Source organism: Leptodactylus fuscus, chromosome 2 (genome assembly GCF_031893055.1).
Source record: "Leptodactylus fuscus isolate aLepFus1 chromosome 2, aLepFus1.hap2, whole genome shotgun sequence".
Taxonomy (NCBI): domain Eukaryota; kingdom Metazoa; phylum Chordata; class Amphibia; order Anura; family Leptodactylidae; genus Leptodactylus; species Leptodactylus fuscus.
Window position 1 is genome coordinate 91,170,263 of NC_134266.1, and position 25,874 is coordinate 91,196,136.

At 42.1% G+C, this 25,874-nt stretch overlaps 1 protein-coding gene across 1 annotated transcript; it reads right to left on the minus strand.

Moving 5' to 3' along the window:
• Positions 1-1,899: 1,899 nt before the first annotated feature.
• On the minus strand, positions 1,900-25,317 carry RAB7B (RAB7B, member RAS oncogene family). The gene is made up of 7 exons (XM_075262679.1): positions 25,024-25,317; positions 22,782-22,862; positions 20,201-20,259; positions 11,988-12,114; positions 7,434-7,649; positions 4,545-4,670; positions 1,900-3,008 (listed from the first exon to the last, which is right to left on the minus strand). The coding sequence occupies exons 2-7, from the start codon at positions 22,782-22,784 to the stop codon at positions 2,925-2,927; spliced, it is 615 nt and encodes a 204-aa protein (XP_075118780.1). The 5' UTR covers positions 22,785-22,862; positions 25,024-25,317; the 3' UTR covers positions 1,900-2,924.
• Between the last annotated feature and the right edge of the window lie 557 nt (positions 25,318-25,874).

Genomic DNA, 25,874 nt, shown 5'->3' on the forward strand with positions numbered 1-25,874 from the left:
TCAAAACATTTCAGCAATAAAGATCATAATATCACCAATGACATGAAATTTTTGGTTTTAAGAGGGAATTTTAAATCAAGGAAAGACAGGAGGATTTATGAGTACAAGTTTATGACCCTGCTTCAACCATTGCAGAAAGGGATGAATCTGTCACATGGGTTCATGCCATCCTACAGAAATTACTGAACTGAGACAGCCATAAAAGGCACGCTCTGAACTGATAAGAACATTGCAAACTGAAGAATTGTTTATTTGTGTGTACCAATAACCAATAACCTTCTTCCACTCTCCCTCCTAGAATTCTATTCCTGAGTGTCCTTCTGTACTTAAATATGAATCCTTCAGAAATTGTTTTTAGATATACCCGAAGAAGAAGCCGAGATCTTCGAAACGTTGTAATCTGTCATCATTATTAGTTAGCCATTAAAAAAGGTATCAATTGAAGACTCTCAAGTTTTTTCTTTTTTACATTTCCTACCCACTGGCTAACACGGTACAAAAACAAACATTCTCTTTGTCTATATAATGTATTACCACACCTACAATGTATTGAAACCTCACCATTTCCTTATTTATGGGATAACTCCCTTGTCCCACTCAATTCCGACACTTCTACTGACTTGGAGCAAGACTTCACTGATTCTGTTTTTCTCCATGTTCACTTATGCTCCAACGATTGTCCTTTTCCTTCTCAATTGCTTCGGACCCATATTATAGTGCTTCCCAATACAGGTAGGGATCCAATGACATGCAAGAACTTCAGGCCACTCTTGTTGCTTAATATAGATGTAAAAATGGACGCCAAGATCTTGGTCCTGATAAATTCCATCATATTTATCTGCTGGTCTTATCCTCTTGCTGTCACTGTGAGCAGGTGGAGGGCACTGTGCTGAGGATGTCCCCAGGTCAATGTTTGCTGAGGATGCCCCCGGGTCAATATCTTCTGAAAAGATTTTTTTTTTCTGTACAATGCTATGTGTTGGCCATCAGTGGATCCCACGCCTTAACAAGCGCTCCTGTCGATCATACCTGGCCCACTATCGAAAATAAAAAAAAGGTCTATTGAAATATTTTTCTGGCAGCCAGGCAGGTTATACTTTGGTTGTGGAGGTTCATGGAATCGACATCTCGGGCTAAGTGAGTGGAGACCTTATATCATATTAAACTAATGGAGAAGCTGGGTGGGGAAGGGGTGGGATTATTTAAAAGGGTCAGGCTTAATATACAACCATTTGCCAAAAAGTACACCAAAATTGTAGTGCATATTATGTTTGAAATTAAGTCTAGTTTCCATACTCTCTTTTCAGTGGGACGAAACGCGTTGGGTGTTAGAGAGAAGTACTTAGGGTCAGCTCAGCGTAAAACAGGTTAAGAGCATCTGGACTCTCCCTCTGGTGGACCTCTTATTCGCGTTTGCGTTGAATGACATCCCTATGACTAACTCCTTACCAACATATCTACATCCTACCTCTAGTAAGATTGTTACGTACATTTCAATATTACATCAGTAAGTTAGTGGTATTACTCTCTCTGTATGTATGTATGTATGTAAATATCTATATGTAAATATCTATCTATCTGTCTGTCTGTCTGTCTGTCTATCTGTCTGTCTATATTTGAATTTATGTGATTTTACCACACTGGCATATCGATTATGTAAACTTTTCACAGCATATTGCTTTCTATTATTGGATTATTTATCATTTTTAACATATCAAAGTAAAAGTGAAGTTCTATATTGGTTTATGGTGCTATGTTCTTTGATTCCATCGTCTCTGTGGTTTGGATCATAACAATTTGCTGTGTGTTCTCGTTCAAGAATACAAAACAAAAGTTATTAATGGGAGTTTAATATCACGAAAAGAGTCACAGTGCTCTATGTACAAAAAAGGGTAACAAATGACACAGTAATATGATGCAAAACAATTTCTTACAATAAAAGGAACTAAACCAGAATATACTCTTATAGATGGGCATAGGATCTGGCTCCGGGGCAGACTGAAAAAAATCAGGACAAATCTTTACTTCTAGTAAGCCCCCAAGAAATGACAATCAGCACTTTTATAAAAAAATACGTAAGGTTTTTTTTTTTTTTTTCTGTAATGTCCTTGCTTCTTTCCTCAGATGGCCTGAGGGTGTGGGTAAATGCCTTGCATTTTATAATGCTCGTTGGTAAATATTGTAGTCACAGGTCCCACAGGTCTTTGTTTTGATCTTCAGACTTCACAGCACCAAAATTAACCAATAGTGGAGTTGTATGGCCAAGCTAATATTATTTACCTCTGAATATTTCAGAATCAACACATATTCATATCCTCTGCTGTCTGTATTGTGAATACTGCTTAACCCTTGATGTAGGATCACTTTTACTGTGACTTAAGATAACTATACCAGTTACTCCGGCTCAATTTATGCTTCAAGATACACAATTGTTTTTAGTTTACGTGTCTGCTATTCTCAGTAGGTGAGCCACAACCACAACTGCATCAATCCAGGACCTTACAAAGATACCATATGAAGGAAATACATGAAGTTAAAAAGCACTTTTAATTTATTGACTGAGGGATTGTTGAGGAATTTTACCAATAAAAAAGTAATGAACTTTGATATAATTTAAAACATAATACAATTCATCAATATGGAGATTTGTCTGCTGTTTTCTGTGCTATTGTCAGCCTACATTGCAAGGTGTGTAACCTTTCCCATAGGTAGACGCCAATAGTAACCCATATGCATGAAGTATATAACACAATTGAAAACTGGTCTAGTCCTCCATAGGAGTCTATGTAAATCACCAAGGCACCAAGTTATTTCTTCACTTATGGATTTGTCTAATTGACTTGATGATATTTCTTCTCAGTCCAGTTCCATGTAGATAAAAAAAAACAACTAATTCTCGCCCTGAAATAAAAGGTAAGATTCTGTCAGCAGCAGGAACTAGTCTGAGAGTCTCTTACTTGAGTTAACTTGATGGAATCGGCAAGGTGACTTTCTTTACACTCCTGGTACTGTGAAAAAGACAAAATAGACACCGTTATATAAATGGATAAAGCATACAGAAATAAGACAATGAAGAAAAAATCTGTTTCATACATTTATGCAGGAGATGACAGGACTGGACTAAAACTACATAACACAACCAAGTGTACTGTTTGAGGGGGGCTCCAATCGGAATAGAATGAAATTCCCCCCATTGGAATGAATTTCTCATGGAGGGCACTTGGATGTCAACTGAAAATCATCAGAGTGCCTTCCATTAAAAAATTGCCCACCTTGGGCTTGAACACTCTGTTGTGTTCATGAGCCCTAAAGGTTCTGCATTGTGCTAATATAGAGAGTGACATAGATTTATTAATACCTAGACAATCTGTAACAATATGCCAGATGTATCACAGAGGTTAATGCTGGATGGATTTCTTTAGATACATATCTGGCTGATGTACACACTGCATAGTATACATTTATACCACTCTGAGACACAATTATACAACACTCTTTTGGCTCATCATGGCTCATTTAGGCAATTCCCATTTTCTGAAAATCCCACATGTTTAGCATTTCGAAAAAGTTTAGCCCAAACTAGATGCACCAAAGATGTGTCACGTCTACGCAAGTATCTACTAGTAACCACAATAGTAAATCTGTACCACTGTATATTAATCCCTTACCAATTTTATGATATTTTTTTAGTTTGTCTATTTTGCCATTTTTAGTGAGTGTAAATTTTGTTGCTTCCATTTAAAAATGGAAAACCTGTAGAAGACTAATACTGAAGGTTTGCCACAATTGCTAACAGTCAAGTCAATCTTCTTGGTAGTGTGCTACAGTGTTTTACACATCCCACTGTGACACATGGCAGTGGCAGCATCATGCTGCGGGGAGGCTTTTCTACAGCAGGGACAGGAAAGCTGGTCAGAGTTGATGGGAACATGGATGGAGCTAAATACAGGGAAATCCTGGAAGAAAACCTTTTGGAGGTTGCAAAAGACTTAAGACTGAGAAGGAGATTCACCTTCCATTAAGACAATAACCCTAAACATACAGCCAGAGCTACAGTGGAATGGTTTAGATTAAAGAATATTCATGTGTTAGAATGGCCCAGGGAAAGTCCAGATCTAAGTCCCATTGAGCATCTGTGGCAAGATATGAAAATTGCTGTTCACAGACATTCTCCATCCAATCTGGCTGAGCTGGAGCTATTTCACAACAAAGAATGCAAAAAATTTTCAGTCTAGATGTGCAAAGCTGTTAGAGACATACCCCAAAAGACATACTACAAAGGCCAACAGGGCACACAAATCACATAGCTTTGCAGTCACAACTGCACAGTCCTTTTTGCTAATCGGAATCAGCAGTGGTGGTGGCAGCAGCGTGTATTTGGGGTAGTGGATTGTGTTGGGGTGCGATATACACTCAATTTGCAGCCTGAATGCAGTGTGAGTGGTTTGCAGAAATATGCACTCTCTCATACTGGCACTACTATTACATATTTTGCTTTCCTGCAGGAAAATAACAAGACAAATAAAGTAAACCTCCACACTCACGTGTATTAGCGCTTCCTTGGCAAGTGTCTCAAATGCCAGGTCTACGTTGATGTTGTCTTTAGCGCTGACTTCAAAATAAAGAAGTTTTCTTTCTTCACACCAGGAAACTGCTACTTCCCGAGAGACCTACAACAGGGAATACAGGCCAGCTCTTTAGTGATCAGTGTTATTTCATGGTTATTGTGGCAGTTTACCAATAAAATTAACACATTTACCTGGCAATGTACATATAGGTCAGTGAGAACTCACCTTTCATTCGAAACTCGGATCGTAGCCTCAGAGAAAATATCACTATCAGAAAATGAAATACCACTAAATAAGAGAGTTCAGTGGAGTCCATCAGACCCCATTATAGGTTAATGGGACCAGTGAGAACAACTAGAGTCCATCGTGCAATGGATCTAACACTGTGTTGTGGTTTCCTTTAATAACAGGGTCCTCAAAACATATTCTAGCAGAACCTGAATTGTTCTCTGTAAAGTTGTAAAATACTTAATTTGGTTGTCACTAGAATGCAAGTAGGGGTTTATATTCAGATTTCCCAGAGCTCAGGATGGCAAAATTGCTTATATATCCATTTGAGGGAAGCTGCCAGTAGCAAAATCTGTATCAAACCAATGACAGTATCTGGTATGGCAGATTCTACACTTTCCAAAGATGACTTTCTTATTCCTTATATGATTTCCAGCCCCCACACAGTATATGACCCGCTTTTTTGCCCCCCCCCAGTCTAAGACCCCCTTTTTATGGCCCTCATACAGTATATTCCCCCCCCCTTTTTTTTTACAGCTCCCCCACAGTATATAGCCCTCCCCCTTTTTTTTTTAAGCCCCCCACAGTATATGCCCTTCTTTATTGGCTCCACCTCAGTATATGCTCATCCATAGTATACAACCCCTTTTTTGGCCGCCACACAGTACATGATCCCCCTTATTTAAAGCCTCTCGAACAGTTGTTGATCAGTTTTTTAATGTACATCCTCCCACAGTATATGACTCCCTTTTTTAGCCCCCCTCCCAGTAAATTATCCCCTACCCCCTCAATATATGACCCCCTATTTTGTCCCTACACAGTATATGACCCCATTTTTAGTTCCCCACAGTATATGACCCCCCTTTTTAATGGCCCCCACTCTGTATGCTACCCCTTTATTTTTGGCCCTCACACAGTATATTGCCACCTTTTTCACCCCTCCACAGTATATGATCTGTTTTTTTGGCTCCCACACAGTATATAACCCCATTTTTTGCCCCTGCCTCCAACAATATATGACCCTTTTTTGGCCTCCCACACAATATATAGCTCCCTTTTATTGCCCCCAACAATCCGTAAGTTGACACAGAATCTGCCTCAAAATCCAAAAAAAATGCCTCCCATTGAAATCGGTTTGTTGCCACTCCTGGAAAAAAAAGCGACATGCTCATTCGTCAGGCGGATGCCATGGCTGGACGTCGGCTTGAAGACACTCCTTCTTGACTAGGCCCATTCATTTGGGCCTAATCCGGAGCGGAGTTCAGGATGCACTGCACCAGCATCCAGTCACAGCTGCCCTTTTTTTGGTCTGGAATCTGAGGCGGCCTCCGCGTCAAATTCTGGACCAAATAACCCTGTCTGAACACAGCCTTAGGCTGTGTTCACATGGAGGATTTTGCCATGGCTTTGGGGGCTGATTACGCCCCCGAATCCCGAGCAGATTCCTCCCGGAATGTGCCTCCCATTTTTAGTGGGAGGCAGAAATCGCAGAAGGATGCAGAAAAAAGAAGAGTTCTGCTCGATCTTGCTGCGGATCCCGCGGCTGATTCAGCAGCGCTGTCCAAGGCTTGAGACTCCCTGCTGATTAGGCCCATTCATCCAGGCCTAATCTGTAGCGGGAAGCTGAGATGGAATGCTAATGCAGTGCATCGGCATCCCGTCACAGCAAGACCGCGGCGAAAATGCCGGTGACGAAAAATGAAGAGGAATTCCACTTCATTTTCTACTGTGTGAACATTGATGGGTTTTTTATGCAAGGCAAAGCATTTTCTAGAAGAATCTGTCAGGTCTATCACAATTTCACTAACTTTATTCTAACCAGATTTAATTTATAAAAAAAGATGGTAACACAATCGACTAATTTGCTTTGATAGTTTTCACAGTGCTTTGGCTTTCCTCTCATTCTATACAGTAAGCTTTTGTCTAGAAGTTTATTTAGCGTGACTTGGAAAACATCTGGAGGTCAGACCTCTATACAAGTTCTCAAAGAATGTTCTCAAGCAAGATGTAACTAATGAAAAAATATCTTTAGGCTAAAGCCCCACATAGCAAAACACAGCAAAAAATGCTTCTCTGAGACTCGTAGATGATGGATACAAGAGTACACAATAAAGGAGCAGATTTATTAAAATGGTTTCGGGCAGGTTGTACGTGACCGTGTGCTAGCCGGCTGTAAATGAATGCACAGGAGGCACACGAATGTCATCCCTATGCCGCCTGTGCACTGGCTGTGTTTCCGCAGCCCCATTCATTCAATGAATGGGAGCCACAGAAGCATGGCCACTAAACTGGACAGGAATAGGAACTGTCCTAAGTTTTGAGGCCCAGACTGTCAGCTGGCACGCAGGACCTACAGAAATGAATGGATCCGACAGAAATGAATGGGCAAACAGAAATGAATGGATCCAGGTAACACACTTATCCAACGCCATGGACGTCTACAAGGGGCCTTAAAGCAAAACTTAGTTGCCCATAGCAATCAATTACAGTGAAGCTTTTATTTTGTATTGTACTCCTGAAAGATGAAAGCAGTATTGTTATTGGTTTCTGTGGGCAACTAAGACAGTTTTAATAAATCTGCTCCAATGCCTTTTCTTAGATAGTCAGGCAGACAATCATTACTCCATACTTCCTTACCTGTCGATCATCCAGGTCAATTTTGTTTCCTAGAATAATTATAGGGAAATTACTTATAGGTGACTGTATTTTATCCATAAAGTCTGTCCTCCATGTTTCAAGGCTTAAAAAAGATTCCAAATCTGTAACATCGAAGACCAGAAGGCAACCATCGGAGCCCTTATAGAAGGAGGACACCAAGGAGCGGAATCGTTCTTGTCCGCCTGTGTCCCAGATCTATTGAACAAGAACATATATTTTATTTTACTTTGTTAGCATGTTAGACATTACCAGAATGAGCTCTTTGGTAAAGATTTACATATGGTAGATAAAATAACTAATAAGTTGTAAGGGAATTGCAATAGGAGCAATTCCCCAGAAGCTGCTGGATACCCTGGGAAGGGGCACAAGAGACAGTGAGCCCTAAGCTGAAGCCCCCACTGCCCCTTCCTGCTTGCCTAGTCCTATCCTATGTAATAGGCGGCAACTTGGAGACGATCCCTTCCTATATACGTGAAACACAAAACGCAGACAAGACAAACAACAACAAAGGGAGGTCAGCTAGCCAAGGTTCGGTAACAGTCGAGCAATGCAGTGTCAAAATCGATATCCAAAAGAGAAGTCAATAGGGAAAGTCAGAGGTCAAGAATAGAATACACGAATAAACAGCAAGAGAAAAAGCCAGCACGCAAAAAGCAATAGCAAGAAACAATGTGAATGTGAATCAAGAATAAATAGAGAGGAAGAACCCGCCCTGAACCTGATAGGAAGGCAGGCTGTCAATCACAGGGCAAAACAAAACTTAACTCTTAGAGGAGCAGAGGGAAATGAAGGTGAAGGAGACGGGTGTGGTGGAAAATCAATTAACAAGGTGAAGGAATAGGACAGTGTTCAGACACTGCAACGACAAACTCTAAGCAACTTATCAAACTGCACACGCCTCCTGCCCCACAGCATGCGAGCAGAGGATGGCGCAGAGACCAGAACAGGCAGAGATGTTACATAAGTTCACAAAAAGATATCTAATTTTTAAGAAAAAAAGAAACCTTGGTTAAATACATAGAAGATTTCATTTGGAAATTGAAATTCTGAATAATTTTCACTGCTTATCTCTCTGATTTTCAAGTCATTGTACTGTATGCATAGATAAGAGTTATGGGAATAGTTGTGATGTCACAGAAACAGAACTGGATATGTCAGTCTTTGAATGGCACTTTTAAGCTCACATATAAAAATTGGTAACTGAGTAAATACCTACCTTGCTATAATCATGAAAATATACTTGAGTTATATTTACATTTTAACAGATTGCCATTGATGTCATAAAAGGGGTTGGCTACTTTCCCAACAAATTTCATGAGTGCAATACAATGACATGTAATGGTACAAGGACAAAATCTTTCGGGACAGACTTAAAGAGGACCTTTCATGTCCTCGGAAATATTGCGTTTTATACACCGCTAGAAAGCCGACAGTGCACTGAATTCAGTGCATTATCGGTTTTCCTGTTATGTGTTCCGGTGGAAGAGCTATCAGTGCCATTACCGAAAGCTCTTCACTGTCAAGAGGGCGTTCCTGACAGTCTAACTGGGAACGCCCCTCCTGACAGTACTGTGTGTAGTGCTGTACTGTGAGAGGGCGTATTCCTTACCACCCAGTCATGAAGCTAAGCGCTGAGGAACGTCTTCACTGGGTAGTAAGGAATGCCACCTCACAGTACAGCGTTATGGACAGACTGTCAGGGGGGCGTTCCCAGCTAGACTGTCAGGAACGCCCTTCTGACAGTGAAGAACTCTCGGTAATGGCAACAATAGCTCTTCTACCGGGGCACATAGTGGGAAAACCAATAGTGTCTTGAGTTCAGCGCACTGTTGGCTTTCTAGCGGTATTTAAAACCACATGTGCCCGAGGACATGAAAGGTCCTCTTTAAGTCTCCTCTCAGCACTCATGTATGTAAAGAAACCACGGCATCTGTAGGTTACCATAATGAGAAACTGAATCCTCTATTGTACAGGCTCTTAAAGCATTCAATGTAGGTGCAGATACAAGACATCCTCAGCTTCTCAAGATAGCAACGTCTGTGTCCTCTACTGTGTAGGCACTAAAGGTTTTCAGCACAGGCACAGATACAAGCAGCAGAATCTTGTGCATCTGTATCTGAACATAAATTGGTTTTTTAAGCCTTATACTTTAGGGTCAGTTCACACGTGAAAACTGCCTAGCTTATTTGTGCGAGGTAAAAAACCGCGGGGAGTTTTTTCGACGCGGTTTTTTGCATTCCGCGCGGTTTTTGATGCGTTTTTTGACGCGGTTTTCGCTAGCGGTTTTCGCTAGGGTTTTTTTTCCTATATGTGCTATAGAAACTGCAGGCGAAAACCGCGCGTTTTTTTGCCGCGCGGTTTTCGCCTCCCATTCACTTCTATGCATTTCTTCAGGCGTTTTCCGCCTGAAGAAAGGTCATGTCGCTTCTTTTTTCCACTAGCGGTGATAAACCGCTAGGAGGAAAAAAAAAGCTAGCAGTCTACATAGACCACCATGTTAAAGGGGCGGTTTTTGAAGCGAATTCCGCTGTCAAAATCCGCCCCTTTGCCCACGTGTGAACTAGCCCTTAGTAGCAAATACTTGGGGAGCACTGTGTTGTGCAGCACAAGAGCCACAGCTTTCTGGCTGAGTGTATGTGAAATTTTTTTGGTTACCTAGCTTTCGTAATCACGGGTGGCACAGTAAAATCTTGTCATGTCAGAACTCGTGTTGCAGCCGTTTTCATTGTTTGTGACTTCCCTATATCCTTGGAAGCCCACCCTGGTTACACAATTTATCGGATCAGCTTCCAGCACCTACAGATCTGCGTGGGACATGTATGTCGGAATCCAGCAGATCACATTCTGGAAAATCGTTTTGGGATTGGACAACAATTTCAACACTTTACAGACAAACCTGTTATTAGACACATCTTCTACCCTGAGCTCATGTAATGCAGACATAATGTTGTAAAGAAAGAAATGTTGACCAATGTCGGATTTGGTCCAATATCATTAGGTCAAATAGGTTTTTAGAAATCATCCCTAGTGGTAATAGCTCCCAAATTCAATGCCAAATGGGTTTTCTTTTGCTAGATCTTCAGGTCCCATGTGCAGTTGTCTACTAAGCCAGACTGGCATTAAAGCTGGCATAGATTTCATTAGGCACATGGAATGCCAGAGGATGTGAACCTTGCCATATATTGAGCCCATACTCTGCCAATACAGGGGATATCAAGACTGAAGTAAAAAAAAACAAAAAAAAAAAACCCTCTCCTGCCCACTATAAAGAAAATGTTGTGTATTTTAACAGCGGTGATACACTGTTGAAAAATTTAGGCCGGTTGCAGACAATTGTGTGCTGCCGGGCAGCCATGTATTAAAGGCACGTGCAGCAGACAGTGGACATGCACTGACCATGCTTCTATGGACCCTTTCATTAAATAAATAGCAGCCACAGAAGCAAGGGCTACAAAATAGGACAGGAATGGGACCTGTTCTATATTTTGCAGCCTGGACTGTCGGCCTGCACACGTGACCATGTAATTCACGGTCATGTGTATGGGCCCATAGAAATGAATAGGACAGTGTAAAATACAAGGATAGCACCCTGATCACAGCCACAGTCCTCTGCAACAGGTTTTAATGTTAGAATGTATTAAATCAATCACTCCCGTTTTGTAAAAGTAGTACATTTTTTAGCACATGACCATTTTGTGCCAAATAATGCGCCACTTTGTCCTTTTTCCAATGAGCTTACCTTCAAAAAAGTGGACAGAATGAGATAGGCACCATGGTGGGCCAAGGTGAGGATACCTTGGCCTAAAACATTTACTATAACTTGCACCTGGTATGAGAGCTTGCTGAAATCTATATCAGTCCCTGACCGGCCTAGAATTCAATTCTGGCACATGACGTAGCCTTTAGTTTGCCCTCTGTGCTGCTGCAGGTAAATTCACAGATTAGCTCCATTCAATGGACTTATCTCCCCTGCAGGCGACCATATGAATGGTCACTGTGCCATCTAGGTTTTGCCCAGATAGCACACTGACCCATTAATTTCTATGGGCCTGTACACATGACCATAAATGACACGGTAATGTGTGCGGGCCGACAGTCCACGCTGCGCTGAAAGCATGGCCGGTACAAGGGCAGCACACAGGTAACATCAACGTGTCCCCTATGCCCACCAGTGCGCTGCCCATGCTGTTCATCCAAGGCAGCTGATTAGCATACAATCGTGTACAAGCATCTTTAGCCAGTGTGTGGCCATCTGCCATACTGTCAGCACTTATTGCTGGAATTGAAGCAAGGTAGTAGAGCAGAATGTTTCTTTTTTAGCAGGCTGAAAAAAAGAGGCGTCCATTACCCATACCCATTAATAATAATGTAATTTCAGTTTGGTATTTTTGACATGGATTTCAGCATGGAAAATGTACCAACATTTCTGTCACAAACATATGTGTGAATAAGCCCTAACAAGGTACACATTTATTGGTCATTCTTAACTTGACAAAACATATTATATTGTTGGATTTCTTTTGGTTAACTAACCTGCATCTTTATGGTCTTATTTTCAAGCTGGACAGTTTTGGTGAGTATATGTGCTCCCAAAGTGTTCCTGTAGTCATTTTGGAACCATTTATGTACATATTGATTCAGAAGGGAGGTCTTTCCAGTCCTGTAGGCAACAGATCAATCACATTTCATACATTGCAAACAGCGCTATTGTTTCTGCCAGTTATGCTGAAAGCTGCAACCTAAAGAGCTGTAAACAGAGCCTAAGGTCATATTCACACATCAGTGTTTGTAAACCAAATCCAGTACAAAGATAAAGACACAGAACAAGTACAAATCTGTCTCCTATACCTCACTCTGTGGAGTGTCCACTCCTGGCTTTGGCTAACAAAGACTGATGCAAACCACTGACAGTGAATAAGGTCTAACCCTGATCTAGTTTAGGCCAGGGCTACGGTGCAACTTTTTGTAGGCTATTGAAGCTTATTGTAGGCTCCCAGAGCTTAGTCTGGGCTTCTAGTAATAGAACACATGGAATTTAACTATCCACTGCAATACATTAGTATTTGGGTCCATTCACACAGAGTAAACACACGCTCATTTTGGCAAAATACACGTGTAATAATAAGACTCCCATTGACTTCAATGACATTTTTTTAAACGTGTAAAAAAACACGTCAAAATACACGTCAAAATACACGTGTAAAATGTCATTGAAGTCAATGGGAGTCTTATTTCTACATGTGTATTCTTTACATGTGTATTTTGCCAAAATGAGCATGCGTTTACTTCATGTGAATGGACACTTACAGTGAATAGTCTGTGCAATCAGACCCCTCAGGGTTTAAGGTCCCTAGGGAATCTGTAAAATAAAAATTTTCAAAAGTTTTTAAAATATTAAAAAAATGAAAAAAATAAAATAAAATTGTAAATCACATATGAAAATAAATAATCACTTTAGGTATCCTTGTACTCCAAAATGCCCGCACTATTAAAATATTTATTAGACCTTCCTCAAAATGGTATCAATAAAAATTCCATATTGTCCTGCATAAAAAGACACCTTTCCCAGCCCTGTAAATATAAAAAGATACAGGTGTCACAATATGGCAACACAAATTTTTTTTCTATTTTGCAAAGTTAAATTTTTTTTAAAAGGTATTATAAAATTACGAATACTATATAAATTTGGTATTGCCGTGATCATACTCACCAGCAGAATACAGGTAACTAGAGATGAGCGAGTAGTGAAATATTCAATATTCGTTTCGAGTAGCCCCTCAATATTCAACTATTTGACTAAATATCGAATCCCATTATAGTCTATGGGGAAAAAATGCTCGTTTTCTCCCATCAGTATGTCTTTGGAATATGGGATAGAAATCCATCCAAACACTGGGAGAACATACAAACTCCCTGCAGATGGTTTTATGCCCTTGGTGGGATTTGAACACCAGGACTCCAGTGCTGCAAGGATGCAGTGCTACCCACTGAGCCATTGTGTGGCCCCCTACCTGGGTGCATCTAACACGCCCAAGTCCCAGTATTACCCCACTATCACAGTCTATCAACTAGACACTCCAAACTCAATATGGAAAGTGGAAAAATACTTGGAAACCTTCTTTCCTCTACATTAGTATGGACAGAAACACAAATTTTAAGCTAAAGAAACATTAACATGCACCCCTTTAAATCACGTTGCCATGACAACCACAGATGGCATAGACAAGGGGGAAATCAAACAGCACCCACCCTTAACTGTTATTGTATGCGTGATGTGGTGAGACCTCGAAAAATTACTTTTGTGGCCCTTCAGGTGAGCCTTTCCAAATTAAGTTAGAGGCCCTTAAGCTGAGCCATACAAAAATTTACTTTTCAGGAACTTTGGGTCAGCCCTCCCAAACTTAGCTTCAGGCCCTTGGGGTGAGTTGAGCCTTGCACCAGCAGAGTATTAGGCCCTTAAAGTGAGTTGAGCCTTGGTGGAGCGGTCATATAGTGCTTGTATCATCAAAAAAGTGATTTGAGCCTTGCAACAGCAGAGTTTTAGTCCCTTTGGGTGAATTGAGAATTGCACCAGCAGTGTTTTAGTTTTTGGCCTTTGAGGTGAGTTGAGCCTTTAACCAGCAGAGTTTTAGTTTTTGGCCCTTGGGGTGAGCCCTAAAACATTAATTTTCAGGCCCTTGGGGTGAGCCCTAAAACATTATTTGTAAGGCCCTTGAGGTGAGCTTTAATGGGGTTATGTTAATTAGTTTTTAAAGGTGATGGTGGCGGTGTTGGAGGAGGAGGATGAGGAACTTGTGAGCTGGCACAGAAACATGGAACTGTGCCTCGTCAATAGCACCGAGGACAGGACATGCTGGTTGGGGGCCGCAACCACTACTTCACCAGGAGAGGCAGACTGTTGTGTAGTAACACGTTTGGATGTAATGGCTGACTGGCTGGTACAAATTCCGCTGGAAGCAATATCTGCTATACACTGTAACATCAGTTCCTGGTGCTCAGGCCTCGTCAGCGGGGTACCTTGCACCCTGCTTGACGTTGTGGATGAGGGCACTGCTGGCTGCCCCTCTCCAGTAGCCATTGGATCCTCAGTAGCCCTACTGTGGCCTGGATCCCCAGCTGGATTTCCATGTCCCCGTCCCTTTGTCATACCCTGACACATTTTCAGATATGTACAGGTGACAGGACACTTTTAAGCTTTCTTCTCACTCCTATGGGACAGGTATATAGTGTATACCACTTGTAATGAATTTGAGCCCTAAAAAAGGCTTTTGTGAAGTTTTGGCAGGTTGACTGTATATACGGTTGAGTATATACATTCTTCCTGCAGTGTAGCTCTGAAAAGAGCTGTTGGTTTTCAGTTTTCCTGCCTAGCAGAAGCTAATCGCTATCTGACCCTCACTACGATGTCTCTCCCTATCTCACCAAACCACATCTGACACGAATATGGCTGCCACTATTCTTATAAATCCGAGGTCACCTGATTTAGCCACCCATAGACTTTTTCCTATTTTTTTTTCGATGCCTACGTTTTCCTGCTTCCTGTCCCACCTCCCCTGCACAGTTTTTGGTGCAAAAAAGCGCCAGGGAAGGTGGGAGGGGATACAAATTTTTACTGCGTTTACTGCATGGTGTTCGATCGAAATCGAATATGTCGAATACTGTAATATTTAATCAAATACCTACTCGATCGAACGGTACTCGCTCATCTCTACAGGTAACTTGTAATTACCATATTGTGAATGCCGTAAAAATTAAACTCATTAGAAATTGGCGCAAATACATTTTTTTTCCAATTCTATCTCATTCAGAATTTTTTTCCGAATACATTGTACAAGATATTCAATGGTGCCATTACAAAGTACAATTTGTTTCACAAACAATAAGCCATCGTGTCACTCTGTAAACGGAAGAATGAAAAAACTATGGCTCTTGGAATGGGGGGAAGGAAAAACAGAAATGCAAAAATGAAAATTGGCTGTGGGGTTAACATGACTGTTATATTGGTCATGTCCTATTTTTGTCTATTTTCACGGATCCCTAAACTCAAATGTATTGGGGATCTGTGAAAATGGGTGGCCTATGGATTCATGACCTCTTTCATGTGAATCTAGCCCTAGTCATTATTCACATGGCCATTTTAATAACAACAGCACTAAATGGATCTATTCATGTCCATTTTTTATTGTTTTTTTTTTTTTTTTTGATAGACTGTTTTTCATGAAAGTTGGCAAGCTCTATCTTTGTCCATTAAAATGTACATAGAGCATGTAAGTAGCCCCATACACCAGTGGCGTAACTACCGCCATAGCAGCAGAGGCAGCTGCCACAGGGCCTGGGATATTAGGGACCCGGTGACAGCCGCTACCGCTGCTATCATTATACTCGGAGGGGTCTTTTCAGACCCCCGAGTATAATGATTGGCGGACCGGGAGAGGTAAGAAACAAAAAAAACACTGTTACTTACCTCTCCACGATCCATGCAGACTTCGGCCTAGTCGTCTGACGTCTCATGACTCCAGCCTGCGTCCCAGGTCATGTGACGTCTGATGTCATTGAAGATCGACTACTTTGGAGGCCGACAGCATAGGAGCCGGGAGATAGGTGAGTAACAGAGTTTTTTTTTATGTTTTCTCCCCCTGGGTCTCCGATTATTATACTCTGGGGTCTGAAAAGATCCCCGAGTATAATAATTGTTTATGGGTGTCCACTAGAGATGAGCGAACAGTGTTCTATCGAACACATGTTCGATCGGATATCAGGGTGTTCGCCATGTTCGAATCGAATCGAACACCACGTGGTAAAGTGCGCCAAAATTCGATTCCCCTCCCACCTTCCCTGGCGCCTTTTTTGCACCAATAACAGCGCAGGGGAGGTGGGACAGGAACTACGACACCGGGGGCATTGAAAAAAATTGGAAAAAGTCATTGGCTGCCGAAATCAGGTGACCTCCATTTTAGACGAATAGTGGATTTCAAATCCGGGTCATATGAGAATGTGAACTTTGTGACTATGAGACAGGGATAGCTGTACAGGCAGGGATAGCTAGGGATAACCTTTATTTAGGGGGGAATGTTATTAAAAATAACTTTTTGGGGCTCTATCGGGTGTGTAATTGTGATTTTTGTGAGATAAACTTTTTCCCATAGGGATGCATTGGCCAGCGCTGATTGGCCGAATTCCGTACTCTGGCCAATCAGTGCTGGCCAATGCATTCTATTAGCTTGATGAAGCAGAGTGTGCACAAGGGTTCAAGCGCACCCTCGGCTCTGATGTAGCAGAGCCGAGGCTGCACAAGGGTTCAAGCGCACCCTCGGCTCTGATGTAGGAGAGCCGAGGGTGCACTTGAACCCTTGTGCACCCTCAGCTCTGCTACATCAGAGCCGAGGGTGCGCTTGAACCCTTGTGCACACTCTGCTTCATCAAGCTAATAGAATGCATTGGCCAGCGCTGATTGGCCAATGTATTCTATTAGCCTGATGAAGTAGAGCTGAATGTGTGTGCTAAGCACACACATTCAGCTCTACTTCATCGGGCTAATAGAATGCATTGGCCAGCGCTGATTGGCCAGAGTACGGAACTCGACCAATCAGCGCTGGCTCTGCTGGAGGAGGCGGAGTCTAAGATCGCTCCACACCAGTCTCCATTCAGGTCCGACCTTAGACTCCGCCTCCTCCGGCAGAGCCAGCGCTGATTGGCCGAAGGCTGGCCAATGCATTCCTATGCGAATGCAGACTTAGCAGTGCTGAGTCAGTTTTGCTCAACTACACATCTGATGCACACTCGGCACTGCTACATCAGATGTAGCAATCTGATGTAGCAGAGCCGAGGGTGCACTAGAACCCCTGTGCAAACTCAGTTCACGCTAATAGAATGCATTGGCCAGCGCTGATTGGCCAATGCATTCTATTAGCCCGATGAAGTAGAGCTGAATGTGTGTGCTAAGCACACACATTCAGCACTGCTTCATCACGCCAATACAATGCATTAGCCAGTGCTGATTGGCCAGAGTACGGAATTCGGCCAATCAGCGCTGGCTCTGCTGGAGGAGGCGGAGTCTAATGTCGGACCTGAATGGAGACTGGTGTGGAGCGATCTTAGACTCCGCCTCCTCCAGCAGAGCCAGCGCTGATTGGTCGAGTTCCGTACTCTGGCCAATCAGCGCTGGCCAATGCATTCTATTAGCTTGATGAAGCAGAGTGTGCACAAGGGTTCAAGCGCACCCTCGGCTCTGATGTAGCAGAGCTGAGGGTGCACAAGGGTTCAAGTGCACCCTCGGCTCTCCTACATCAGAGCCGAGGGTGCGCTTGAACCCTTGTGCAGCCTCAGCTCTGCTACATCAGAGCCGAGGGTGCGCTTGAACCCTTGTGCACACTCTGCTTCATCAAGCTAATAGAATGCATTGGCCAGCGCTGATTGGCCAGAGTACGGAATTCGGCCAATCAGCGCTGGCTCTGCTGGAGGAGGCGGAGTCTAAGATCGCTCCACACCAGTCTCCATTCAGGTCCGACCTTAGACTCCGCCTCCTCCAGCAGAGCCAGCGCTGATTGGCCGAATTCCGTACTCTGGCCAATCAGCACTGGCTAATGCATTGTATTGGCGTGATGAAGCAGTGCTGAATGTGTGTGCTTAGCACACACATTCAGCTCTACTTCATCGGGCTAATAGAATGCATTGGCCAATCAGCGCTGGCCAATGCATTCTATTAGCGTGAACTGAGTTTGCACAGGGGTTCTAGTGCACCCTCGGCTCTGCTACATCAGATTGCTACATCTGATGTAGCAGTGCCGAGTGTGCATCAGATGTGTAGTTGAGCAAAACTGACTCAGCACTGCTAAGTCTGCATTCGCATAGGAATGCATTGGCCAGCCTTCGGCCAATCAGCGCTGGCTCTGCCGGAGGAGGCGGAGTCTAAGGTCGGACCTGAATGGAGACTGGTGTGGAGCGATCTTAGACTCCGCCTCCTCCAGCAGAGCCAGCGCTGATTGGCCGAATTCCGTACTCTGGCCAATCAGCACTGGCTAATGCATTGTATTGGCGTGATGAAGCAGTGCTGAATGTGTGTGCTTAGCACACACATTCAGCTCTACTTCATCGGGCTAATAGAATGCATTGGCCAGCGCTGATTGGCCAGAGTACGGAATTCGGCCAATCAGCGCTGGCTCTGCTGGAGGAGGCGGAGTCTAAGATCGCTCCACACCAGTCTCCATTCAGGTCCGACCTTAGACTCCGCCTCCTCCAGCAGAGCCAGCGCTGATTGGCCGAATTCCGTACTCTGGCCAATCAGCACTGGCTAATGCATTGTATTGGCGTGATGAAGCAGTGCTGAATGTGTGTGCTTAGCACACACATTCAGCTCTACTTCATCGGGCTAATAGAATGCATTGGCCAGCGCTGATTGGCCGAATTCCGTACTCTGGCCAATCAGCACTGGCTAATGCATTGTATTGGCGTGATGAAGCAGTGCTGAATGAGTGTGCTTAGCACACACATTCAGCTCTACTTCATCGGGCTAATAGAATGCATTGGCCAATCAGCGCTGGCCAATGCATTCTATTAGCGTGAACTGAGTTTGCACAGGGGTTCTAGTGCACCCTCGGCTCTGCTACATCAGATTGCTACATCTGATGTAGCAGTGCCGAGTGTGCATCAGATGTGTAGTTGAGCAAAACTGACTCAGCACTGCTAAGTCTGCATTCGCATAGGAATGCATTGGCCAGCCTTCGGCCAATCAGCGCTGGCTCTGCCGGAGGAGGCGGAGTCTAAGGTCGGACCTGAATGGAGACTGGTGTGGAGCTATCTTAGACTCCGCCTCCTCCAGCAGAGCCAGCGCTGATTGGTCGAGTTCCGTACTCTGGCCAATCAGCACTGGCCAATGCATTTCTATGGGGAAAAGTTAGCTTGCGAAAATCGCAAACTGACAGGGATTTCCATGAAATAAAGTGACTTTTATGCCCCCAGACATGCTTCCCCTGCTGTCCCAGTGTCATTCCAGGGTGTTGGTATCATTTCCTGGGGTGTCATAGTGGACTTGGTGACCCTCCAGACACGAATTTGGGTTTCCCCCTTAACGAGTTTATGTTCCCCATAGACTATAATGGGGTTCGAAACCCATTCGAACACTCGAACAGTGAGCGGCTGTTCGAATCGAATTTCGAACCTCGAACATTTTAGTGTTCGCTCATCTCTAGTGTCCACAGTGGGACATAGTACTGTGTGCAGGGGCCACTATGGGGGATAATATTGTGTGCAGGGGCCACTATAGGGCATAATACTGTGTGCAGGGGCCACTATAGGGCATAATACTGTGTGCAGGGGCCACTATAGGGCATAATACTGTGTGCAGGGGCCACTATGGGGGATAATACTGTGTGTAGGGGCCACTATGGGGCATAAAGAGCGCGCAGGAATGCGTAGGAGGGGGTCAGTTGAGGTCTGTCGATCAGGGAGGGGGGGGGGCATGTCAAAAGTTCGCCACGGGGCCCCACCATTCCTCGTTACGCCACTGCCATACACATTCATCGGTTATCATGTAAATAAGGCTTTATTGTCAGCAAGTTTTCTGAATACATACACTAAACACTGCTTGGTAAAAATATATAAAGAGATCATTGATTTTTATTAAAAAAACAAAACAAAAAAAAAACAAAGAAAAACACACCCTGACCTTCTTACTAGAGCTTTCATGATCTGCATATTTTTTTCTATTTTGCAATAAACTTGTGTCTTAAAGAATATACTTTTCTTACCCCATAGGACCAATAATATTAATTTTCAGATCCACTTTCTGATCAGAATACATGAAGACCTAAAACATGTAGAACAGATATGTGTGTTGTTAGACTCGCAAATTTTGTCATTTCTATTTAGATTTAGTGGGTGTGGGATTTAAAAAAGTATGTATGTAATATTATGTCACTTTGGTAATGATTAGGCTCGGGTCACATCTGCACACGGCTCTCCATTATTTGGGTCTCATGGAGGACCTGAACAATGGAGAGCCAGACCAATAAAACAGACTATAAAATAGATTATAATGGGGTCTGCCAGATGTCTGCCAGTAACTGCTGACTCCAGAGACTCCGGCACAGATGTAAACTTAGTCTTATATGGTGTTTTTCTATAGACTGCAAACAGTAAAACTAACATAATGTCACTTTCCGCTGCATTTCACATTCATAAGAGTTACAGTACAAACCAAAAGTTTGGACACATCTTCTCATGCAAAGAGTTTTCTGTATTTTCATGACTATGAAAACTGGAGATTCACACTGAAGGCATCAAAACTATGAATTAACACGTGGAATTATATACTTAACAAAAAAGTGTGAAACAACTGAAAATCTGTCTTATATTCTAGGTTCTTCAAAGTAGCCAACTTTTGCTTTGCACACTCTTGGCATTCTCTTCATGAGCTTCAAGAGGTAGTCAACCTGAAATGGTTTTCACTTCACAGGTGTGCCCTGTCAGGTTTAATAAGTGGGATTTCTTGCCTTATAAATGGGGTTGAATCATCAGTTGTGTTGTGCAGAAGTCAGGTGGATACACAGCTGATAGTCCTACTGAATAGACTGTTATAATTTGTATTATGGCAAGAAAAAAAGCAGCTAAGTAAAGAAAAACATGTGGCCATCATTACTTTAAAAAATGTCAGTCAGTCCGAAAAATTGGGAAAACTTTGAATGTGTCCCCAAGTGCAGTTGCAAAAACCATCAAGCGCTACAAAGAAACTGGCCCGCATGAGGACCGCCCCAGGAAAGGAAGACCAAGAGTCACCTCTGCTGCGGGGATAAGTTCATCCGAGTCACCAGCCTCAGAAATCACAGGTTAACAGCAGCTCAGATTAGAGACCAGGTCAATGCCACACAGGGTTCTAGCAGCAGATACATCTCTACAACAACTGTTAAGAGGAGACTTTGTGCAGCAGGCCTTCATGGTAAAATAGCTGCTAGAAAACCACTGCTAAGGACAGGCAACAAGCAGAAGAGACTTGTTTGTGCTAAAGAACACAAGGAATGGACATTAGACCAGTGGAAATCTGTGCTTTGGTCTGATGAGTCCAAATTTGAGATCTTTGGTTCCAACCACCATGTCTTTGTGCGACACAATAAAGGTGAACGGATGGACTCTCCATGCCTGATTCCCACCATGAAGCATGGAGGAGGAGGTGTGATGGTGTGGGGGTGCTTTGCTGGTGACACTGTTGGAGATTTATTCAAAATTGAAGGCATACTGAACCAGCATGGCTACCACAGCATCTTGCAGCGGCATGCTATTCCATCCAGTTTGCGTTTAGTTGGACCATCATTTATTTCTCAACAGGACAATGACCCCAAACACACCTCCAGGCTGTGTAAGGGCTATTTGACGAAGAAGGAGAGTGATGGGGTGCTACGCCAGATGACCTGGCCTCCACAGTCACTAGACCTGAACCCAATCGAGATGGTTTGGGGTGAGCTGGACCGCAGAGTGAAGGCAAAAGTGCCAACAAGTGCTAAGCATCTCTGGGAACTCCTTCAAGACTGTTGGAAGACCATTTCAGGTGACTACCTCTTGAAGCTCATCAAGAGAATACCAAGAGTGTGCAAAGCAGTAATCAAAGCAAAAGGTGGCTACTTTGAAGAACCTAGAATATAAGACAGATTTTCAGTTGTTTCACACTTTTTTGTTAAGTATATAATTCCACATGTGTTAATTCATAGTTTTGATGCCTTGAGTGTGAATCTACAATTTTCATAGTCATGAAAATACAGAAAACTCTTTGAATGAGAAGGTGTGTCCAAACTTTTGGTCTGTACTGTATTACCAATTTTATAAATATAACTGTTTAATGATAAAATAAAAAGACACTTGTTTAGGCAGAGTTCACATCAGCTTCGGGCAATATGGCAAAATATTGTTAATTTATGTAAAAAATAGATAAACAAAACATTTAACTACACTGCATTTGCTATTTTACAAAGGATAGCAGCCCATGTTTTTTTTCATTATAGCCTGAATTATGAACTGCACATGTCCATTGGCCGAACAGGCCAATGTTAACATGCACAGTTGGCGCTTTTGGCTGAAGATGCAGCCGATGACCCGGCAAAGAGTTGGTCCGGAGAAGAAGACATAGGAGAGTTTTCAGACAACACAGGGGACGCCCAATATGGTGTTTGAGAACTCATTTACATATGGAAGAAAGAGGATATTCCTCAGGAATGGCGGTACGGATCACAAAAAGAAAGGTAACAGAAGAATAGCCTTTATTTAGTTAAAAAAAGGGATTCTCATGATAGAATCCCTTTAATTTACATGTCTGAACATCAAGCATAACTGGACTCTTACCATGGATGATGAACTGAAAAATGTTTTTCCTTTGTTTTTCTGATAAATCCAGTAAAATCGAAGTTCTAGTATGTAGAACTACTGTGAAAATTTCAAGAAAAAAATATTAATATACAGATTCATGATTTGATATTGGTATCTTAATCATCAAAACCATGTCTTCATATTTGTAATTCCTTAAAGGGGTAGTCCAAGATTTTCAGAATATTATCTGAGAATAGCCAATGGAATTAAATTAAAATCCTCCATTGTTCCCATGCTGCCACTGTGGAGGTTAACATCAGTCATGTAGAGATGACATCATGCAAATATTTCATGTGATAATCAATTATGGTTAATTAGCTAACTAATTAATTAATTAATTATTCATTCATTAAGGTTTGCGTTATCACATGAAATACAAAATCTATCATGGGGTCTCTTCCATGTACCATATAAAATTGGGGTATACTTTGTGTAGAGAAAGGAACTTTGGGTCCATCTCGGGAGAACCAGGGGGGTGGTGGGGTGTCGGTATTACATGAAATTTATAAACCACTTATACAGGTAACAATATAATGAATACAACCAAGGCTAATATTAACACTTTAGTGTGGGAATTCCATATAGAGCCATAAAGAACAATCCAGCCACACATATAGAATAATAAAATATAATAATTCTTTATTAATTTACACTAAAAAGGTAACATACAAATGTACAAAAATATACTGACAACAATTACAATGGGGGTGTATATAGCCACATGTACCAGATTACCAGTATACTGCATAGAGAGGTAGGAAAATAAAGGAACAATACCACCAATATAAAGGGGACAAGACTCTAATCATATACCAATATCAAACAGTATCTCATGGTGAGGGAATCACCTTGATAGTAGTAAACCAACCATAATAACACAGAGAGTGTTGTCACCACAATAACCTGCACTTATATTGTTAATATCTCCCACACATACCTAAGCAGTATCAGGAACGCCCGACGCGTGTTTCACCCACAAATGGGCTTTGTCAGGGGACACTGACCATGGATAACTACTGGTCTATTGGTGGTATTGTTCCTTTATTTTCCCACCTCTCTATGCAGTATACAGGTAATCTGGTACATGTGGCTATATACACCCCCATTGTAATTGTTGTCAGTATATTTGTATGTTACCTTTTTAGTGTAAATTAATAAAGTATTATTATATTTTATTATTCTATATGTGTGGTTGGATTGTTCTTTATGGCACTTATACAGGTGTAAAATAATATTTGGTGGCTGGACAACTGCTTTAAACACTGATAGAAAAAAACAGTTGCAGATTCACAAAATGTGAGGCAAAACCTGCATGTGTCTGATTTCACATATTCATCCAAAAATCTGCACTGCTGGAACATTTTCATGTGGATTCTGTGCAGTTTTTACCCACAGTTTATAGATAAGATTTCTTAACCAAATGCTGCTTTAAATGGAGTCAGTTGCCTCTTCAACTGCCACCACTATACCTTACAGTACATTACAGTAAGGAATAACACACCTTAGTTATGTATGTCACTTTTATAGATTTGGAGAAAAACTTTTTTTTTTTTTTAATTATTTTATGCAAATGAGGCATTTGGAGCCTTAGGGGTGGGCCTTCAGTGCTTGGAGCACTGATCTTACTACTTAGGTGATGTCATAGCAGTTGGAGGATCGACTCCTCAGCAAGGGGTGATACATGAGATGGTAGGGGTCTGAATAGCAAGAGCAGTGCCCTAGATAGCTACAGGACAATCCTAATGGACCAGTTGTCTCAGGTGCAATTCATAACAAAGATGTTTTATTCCAAATCTACTAGAATGACAGACGTCACAAAGATTTCATGTCTATCACTGTCATTTGCTCTGCAACCTGGTGGTAGCAGTTGTGTATGTGTGTGGGAGCTTATAGGCTCCCTTTAATACACTGTCAATTTTCCATCCAAAAACATACCCTAAAGGAGAGCCTCACTATATAACCTTTTCTTTCCTTGAACACTGATAAGATCTACAATGCGATTTCTTATGTACTAAAAACCAAGGTTTACACTAGCTGCTATAGTACTAAAGGGAGAAGTTGTATAGATTTACATTTTTCTATATGATATACAGAATCATGGAATTCATTTACTTTATATTCTTACAAAATCAAGCAACATATTGTACTTGTTGTACCTTCGGGTGCAAACTTTCCTTATAAAGCAAGTAAAAAGCCATCTGGTTTCTGAGTTACTCACCAAAAGCTATTCTTTATACTTTCTTGGACTTGAGCAGACACCGAGAATGAGGAAATTCTTCAAGTCAGTAAGTCATCTAGGAATCTTGTTGTCAGAGGCCTCCACGTCACTTGTGCTCTGCAGTAAAATGACGGGTGCAGCTGCCCTATGTTATATATTAGAAGAGTCTTTATAGCAGCAACCTGTTTCCCTTTATAAAATGCATTGTATTTCTCCTTCTTCGGCTCCTATACACTGTCTGTCACAACTTTCCACCATCCCTCTCTTCTTATAGAGTCTTCCTATACTGACAGCAGCACAACACTGTTCTCTCCACTCCTACCACAGCTCATGGGAGGAGCAGACTATAAGATGCCAGCAGCTATTACATGTGATCGGAGAGCTCTAAATCGTGCACAGACCATACTGTAATGTCACAACAGCATGAGTTCTTGTAATGTAGTCTTTACCTCCAGGTACACATACTCTCATTTCATAAATAGAAGTTGGGTTGAAAGTGGTTTACATACTCTTCATATGTTTAGTTTGTATGAGCATATATATACATGCAGTACATAGATAGCAAAATATATACAAATTAACTGATAAATATTTGAATAGATTACATTTGTTGCAATAGTATCATTTTGAATTTTGATATACTTTGATTCACTGATTCACTGTATTCACTTAATGCCTTCTGCTGCTCACACAATTCAGCCACAACATTCGTACCATTGTTGCTAGCAGTGGCATAACTAAAGTCTTGTGGGCCTCGGTGCAATCTTTTGTCTGGGGCCCCTACCTCATCCCTACAGCGAATTCTTGATAGTGATGGTTATGGGTGATAAGGATTTTAATCAACCTTAGTG

Coding starts and splice junctions, on each gene's coding strand:
- RAB7B (XM_075262679.1), bottom strand. Junction 12,115..20,200: donor AATATTATTGGTCCTATGGG/GTAAGAAAAGTA, acceptor TGTTGCCTACAG/GACTGGAAAGACCTCCCTTC. Junction 4,671..7,433: donor TTGACCTGGATGATCGACAG/GTAAGGAAGTAT, acceptor TCCCTGTTGTAG/GTCTCTCGGGAAGTAGCAGT.